Here is a 6,000-nt window from a genome sequence, read left to right on the forward strand (position 1 = left end):
TGAATTCAAAGAACTTTCCGAAGTTTAAGCGGGACAAGCCCTGAAAACTGTAGAATCTCCCTAAGAGCTACAGTATGTGCTACATGTTAAAACAATGCTTAAAATATGTAGTCTGTTCCATTCTTAATATGAGGGTTTTTAATGGCTTTCAGGGGGAATTAAGGGGGAATGGCCAGAAGCTCACATTGAAGGAGCCAGGAGCCCATTTTCAGATCCTACGACAGTGATGGCAAACCTATGGCCATATTAGTGGGCACGCGAGCTCAGTTCTGGCTGATTTTCAGGCCTTCTGGGCCCACCAGAGGTAGGGAAACAGGCTGTTTCCTGCCTCGGGGGGTGGTGGGGAAGGCCCGTTTTTCTCTCTTATCTGGCTCCAGAGCCTTTCTAGGAGTCTGAGGAGGGAGAAAATGGCCTCCCCCCCAGCCGGAAGTCCCACCGAAAGTTGGCAAACGGGCTGTTTCTAGCCTCCGGGTTATGGGGAAGGCCGTTTTTTGCCCTCCCCAGATTCCTAGAGAGGCTTTGGAGGCTGGGGACAGCAAAAAACAAGCCTTCCTGTCCTACCGGAAGTTGGCAAATGGGCCATTTCTGACCTCTGGAGGGCCTCCAGGGGGATGGGGAAGGCCATTTTTGCTCTCCCCAGACTCCTAGGAAGGCTCTGGAGCCAGGTGAGAGAGAAAAACATGCCTACCAGGCCACATGTGCCAGGAGCAGGGAGAGCAGGGGGGGGTCGCACATGCACGCACAGGGGCAGGGCGCATAGAATTATGGGTGTGGGCACGCATGCGTGTGACTGTACCCCCTGCCCTCCTCCTGGCACGCGATGGCAAAAAGGTTAGCCATCACTGTCCTAGAACCTTCTGAGCTTGTCAATCAGAACGGTCAGCAGTTCGGCGGTTCGAATCCCTAGTATAGGTTTCCTGTGTGAGCAGGGGGTTGGACTAGATGACCTCCAAGGTCCCTTCCAACTCTGTTACTGTTACCTAGGCCAATAGATTATTAGGCAGAAATCACTAGCTGGTGCTAGTGTGCAATTTTTCCCCTCTATTTCTCAGATTATTGCACTGGCTGGCTTTACGTACAACATGAAGCTATAGTTTGTTATTTCAGGAAAATACAGTAGCACATTGGGTTGTGTTAGGCTGGCTTGGGTTGGGTTCACCCATCAGCTTAAGTCTTAACCATGCTTTATATACCAGGGTTATTAAATCTGTACAACACTCTGTGCCAATGCTGTCCCAAGTCACAGTAGCACAATCAAAATCCTCCCATTTTCCACCTCCGCGTAATAACTGACTCACATACAAAAGGGCTTCAGTCTTATTGCTGCAACTGCCAATCTGAGTTTTTCAGCCTCCTGCGGACACTTCTTCTGGAAGCCAAACTCAAATACACCAGATCTTGGTTTAAAGGTAAAAGTTCCCCTCACACATATGTGCTAGTCGTTCCTGACTCTAGGGGACGGTGCTCATCTCCGTTTCAAAGCCGCAGAGCCAGCGCTGTCCGAAGACGTCTCCGTGGTCATGTGGCTGGCATGACTCAATGCCAAAGGCGCACGGAACGCTGCTGCCTTCCCACCAAAAGTGGTCCCTATTTTTCTACTTGCATTTTTTAACATGCTTTCGAACTGCTAGGTTGGCAGAAGCTGGGACAAGTAACAGGAGCTCACCCCGTTACGCGGCACTAGGGATTTGAACTGCTGAACTGCCAACCTTTCAGTCGACAAGCTCAATGTCTTAGCCACTGAGCCACCGCCTAACTCTTCTGGAAGCCAAACCCAAATACACTATATCATGGCTTAGCAGAGTGTAAACACCCTGTTTGGGTCCTGTCTACCACTTGGGTGAACAAAGCAGCCATCATCCAACAGATCATGAGGGGCAATGCATTGCTGCAAATCTTTCCTCCTTTCCTTTATAATTTGCTGCAGAATAGCTGGTCTAAAGAGGGAACTTCCTCATTATGGCTTGTTAGAAGAACTGGCTACCCCCAAATGGGCTCCTATAGCAACTGTAGAAAAAGGATGATGGTCGGAGGAAGTGTGAGAAGAAGAGATAGGACCGTCTCCCATTTGAAGCAGAACCCACTTCTCCTGCCTCAAATACCGTATGCTTGTGGGGTCCACCAGGGGTGAAATTCAAAAATTTTCCCTACTGGTTCTGTGGGTGTGACTTGGTGGGCGTGGCAGAAGGATACTACAAAATCTCCATTCCCACTCCACTCTGGGGCCAGCCAGAGGTGGTATTTGCCGGTTCTCTGAACTACTCAAAATTTCCGCTACTGGTTCTCCAGAACCTGTTAGAACCTGCTGGATTTCACTCATGGGGTGCACCCAACTGAACTCAGGGAGCAGTTGAGAAGTTCTCTGAAGCTTGAATTCCATCTCTTCTCATTGTTGTTCCATCAACTAATTTGGGTGAAAACCAACATTGAATTTCCCATGCTAGATAGACCGCTCTTCCCACCGTCAGTGATGGCTGGGAATCGGGGCAGTTGTAGTCTCACATGTCAAAGAACTGTGTTGGGTTGGGGAAGTCTGGTGCACCCCAAAACATTTGCCTATCAACCTACATTTCCTAAACCTACAGAGAGAGGTTCAGTGAGAGAAAGCAATGATGTGATTCAAAACTTGTTTAATCCAAACAATTCTGCAAACGTTTCTTAGAAAGTTGAGAGAACAATCTCTTTTGATGTTTGGGCCAAATACTGTTCATTCTAAATATTTTTCTTTTCTCTCTTTTTTCCCTTCTCTGCCTCCTTCAGGTTGGTGGTTTGATGCCTGTGGACCTTCTAACCTGAATGGCATCTATTACCCTCCCAATCCTGCCACAATCAAATACAATGGCATGAAGTGGCACTACTGGAAAGGGCCCGGACATAGCCTCAAAACAAGCACCATGATGATCCGTCCAGTGGATTTCAGAGAGGAGCAAGGGGAGACACTGTGACCTGTCACATGGCAGAAGGAGAGGAGGAGACCCCCTTCAGAAGGTCCCCTTTTGGCTTGCACAAAATTGGTAGACGATTGCAAGTCCTTGCCATGAACTAAACTTCTTCTAGGTAGATTTAAAAAAAAAAAAAAAATCTGCATGGCACACAGTTCATTGTGGAAATTTCACAGGAGATCTGGAAGGTGTTGCTTTTTTTCTTGCTTTCATGGGGTGGGGTGGGGTGGGGGGGAAACAATTAGGCCTGAGTTTCTCAACCTTATCAACTTTAAGAGGTGTGGATGACTTCAACTCAGGGGTCAAATCCAGCAGGTTCTGACAGGTTCTGGAAATTTTGAGCAGTTCGGAGAACCGGTAGCAGAAATTTTGAGTAGTTCGGAGAACCGGCAAATACCACTTCTGGCTGGCTCCAGAGTGGGTTGGGATTGGAGATTTTGCAATATCCTTGCCCCAGGAGTGGGGAAGGAATGGGGATTTTGCAGTATCCTTCCCCTGGAGTTGGGAGGGATCTTGCAGTATCTTTCCCCTGCCACGCCCACCAAGCCACGCCCACCACACCCACCAAGCCACAGCCATAGAACCGGTAGTAAAGAAATTTGGATTTCGCCACTGCTTCAACTCCCAGAATTCTAAGCAGGTTGAGGAATTCTGAGAGTTTTTTTTTTTTTAATTTGATTTATATGCCACCCTTCTCCGAAGACTCAAGGCGGCTTACAATGCGTTAAGCAATAACCTTCATCCTTTTGTATATTTATACAAAGTCAGTTTATTGCCCCCACAAACTGGGTCCTCATTTAACCTACCTTAGAAAGGATGGAAGGCTGAGTCAACCTTGAGCCTGGTAAAATTCGAACCTGCAGAAATTGCAGGCAGCTGTGTTTATAACAGGGTGCATTAAACCACTGTACTACCAAGTTGAAGTCCACACCTCTGAAAGTTGTTGACTGTAAGGGAGAGTTAATGGGTGTCCTTAAAGGAAATGATCCTACCCAACCCTTTGTATAATATTTGTTGCCCAAAGATAGCGGTGTGGTTTTGGGCTGCCCTGGAAGGGATCAGAAATACATTTTGGGGGGGGGCTGAATGGGAATTACCTATCCTTGATTTAGGTAGAAAGACTAAGCACAAAACTGTAACCCGGGATGAAATGCTCCCGGTTCGGACTGGCTTGGGCAAGTAGGTAGCGATGGCGGCGGGCAGTTCGGAGAACCGGTAGCAAAAATCCCTGCCCCCGCCCCCCATGTTGGTTCTCACCTTTAAAGTGCTCCATGGCATAGGGCCGGGATACCTGCGAGACCGCCTGCTGCTACCGATAACCTCCCACCGGCCAGTACGCTCGCACAGAGAGGGCCTCCTCAGGGTGCCGTCGGCCAAGCAATGTCGGCTGGCGGCCCCCAGGGGGAGAGCCTTCTCTGTGGGGACACCCAACCTGTAGAATGAGCTGCCTCCTGGAATACGATTGATCCCGGACCTCCGCGCTTTCCGAAAGGCCCTGAAGACTTATTTATTTCAACAAGCTGGCCTAGCTTAAATGGTTTTAATGGTTTTTTTTTTTTTTTAATTTTCGATTTTATTGATTTTGGGTTTTAAATTGGGAAATTTTCGATTTTGCAGATCTGGGTTTTTAAATTGGAAATGCCGATGATTTAATTTATTTTAGTTTTTTCTTAACTTTTGTACTATATGTGTTTTAAGTTTGGCTGTCCACCGCCCTGAGTCCCCCTGGGGAGAAGGGCAGTATATAAGTTGAATTAATAAATAAATAAATGCCCAGCTGAGCTGCGTGATCATCAGAGGCTTTTTTTTCTTTAAAATGGCTCTGATGAGCCAAGCTCTGACGATCCCAGCTGAGTTGCCTGCTAATCACGCAACTCAGCTTGGATTGCAAGAGCCATGTAAAAGAAAAAAAGCAAAGAAGGGACATTGACTTGGCCACGCCCACCCAGTCACCTTACCACCAAGCCCCACCCACTAATTAAGCCATGCCCACAGAACCAGTAGCAAAAAAATTTAGATTTCACCCCTACTGTAACCCCATTGATGAAAGGTATTTGGGTGATAAAAGGTATTTGGGAGTTGACATCGACAATGACGTTCCTTGTCTCCCCACCGTTTCTTCTTCTGAACATCTCCAAGCTTGAACCATGTGCCCTAGTATCTCAGAGAGCTGTACATCAGTGGTGGGTTTCAAAAAATTTTACTACCGGTTCTGTAGGCGAGGCTTGGTGGGCATGTCATGGCTTGGTGGGCGTGGCTTGGCAGGCATGGCAGGGGAAGGATACTGCAAAATCTCCATTCTCTCCCCACTCCTGGGGGAAGAATATTGCAAAATCTCTATTCCTTCCCCAATCCAGGGGAAGGATACTGCAAAATCCCCATTTCCGCCCCAATCCAGGGGAAAGATAAAGCAAAATCCCCATTCCCTCCCTTATCAGCTGGGACTAGTTGGGGGCGGGGCCAGTCAGAATTTTTACTACCGGTTCTCCGAACTACTCAAAATTTCTGCTACCGGTTCTCCAGAACTGGTCAGAACCTGCTGAAACCCACCTCTGAGCTGTACCTTTTAGCACCAGAATTCAGGAATTCCAAGAAATGGCAGCTTAACCAACAAGGAAACTCTGTGGATGGGCGTCTGTGTCTGTGTCTCTGCTCAATGCAGGTGTTTCTGTGAGACCTGTGTAACGATGAATCTCAGGGGAAATAGGTACAGGTAGTCCTCAACATACAACCACAATTCGGACAAGAATTTCTGTTGCTCGGCAAGGCGGCCATTAAGTGAATCACATCTGATTGTATGACATTTTGCGCCACTGTTGTTAAGTGGATCGCTGGAGGTGTTCAGCTAATCATGTGGTCATTAAGCAGATCTGACTTCCCCATTGACCTTGCTAGTCAGATGTCAGCTGTGAAGGTTGCAAACCCGTGCCAGTTGCCAAACATCTGAATTTGGATCTTGTAACTACAGAGATGCTGCAATGGTCATAAGTGCGAAGTTGCAAGTCACTTTTTTCAGTGCCCTGGTTACAACAAATGGCGGTTATGCGAATGGCTGTAA

At 47.6% G+C, this 6,000-nt stretch overlaps 1 protein-coding gene across 1 annotated transcript in view; it reads left to right on the forward strand.

The window, feature by feature from the left end:
• LOC139321224 (angiopoietin-2-like) overlaps positions 1-3,120 on the forward strand; it is a 38,023-nt gene extending 34,903 nt beyond the window's left edge. The window contains exon 9 of the mRNA XM_070949878.1: positions 2,761-3,120. Within this exon, the coding sequence (XP_070805979.1) occupies positions 2,761-2,945 (185 nt within the window). The 3' untranslated portion in view covers positions 2,946-3,120. The remainder of the gene's footprint in view (positions 1-2,760) is intronic.
• Positions 3,121-6,000: the final 2,880 nt, after the last annotated feature.

The sequence above is a fragment of the Pituophis catenifer genome, unplaced genomic scaffold (genome assembly GCF_029215685.1).
Source record: "Pituophis catenifer annectens isolate HBS135680 unplaced genomic scaffold, rPitCat1.0.hap2 SCAF_9, whole genome shotgun sequence".
NCBI classification, from domain to species: domain Eukaryota; kingdom Metazoa; phylum Chordata; class Lepidosauria; order Squamata; family Colubridae; genus Pituophis; species Pituophis catenifer.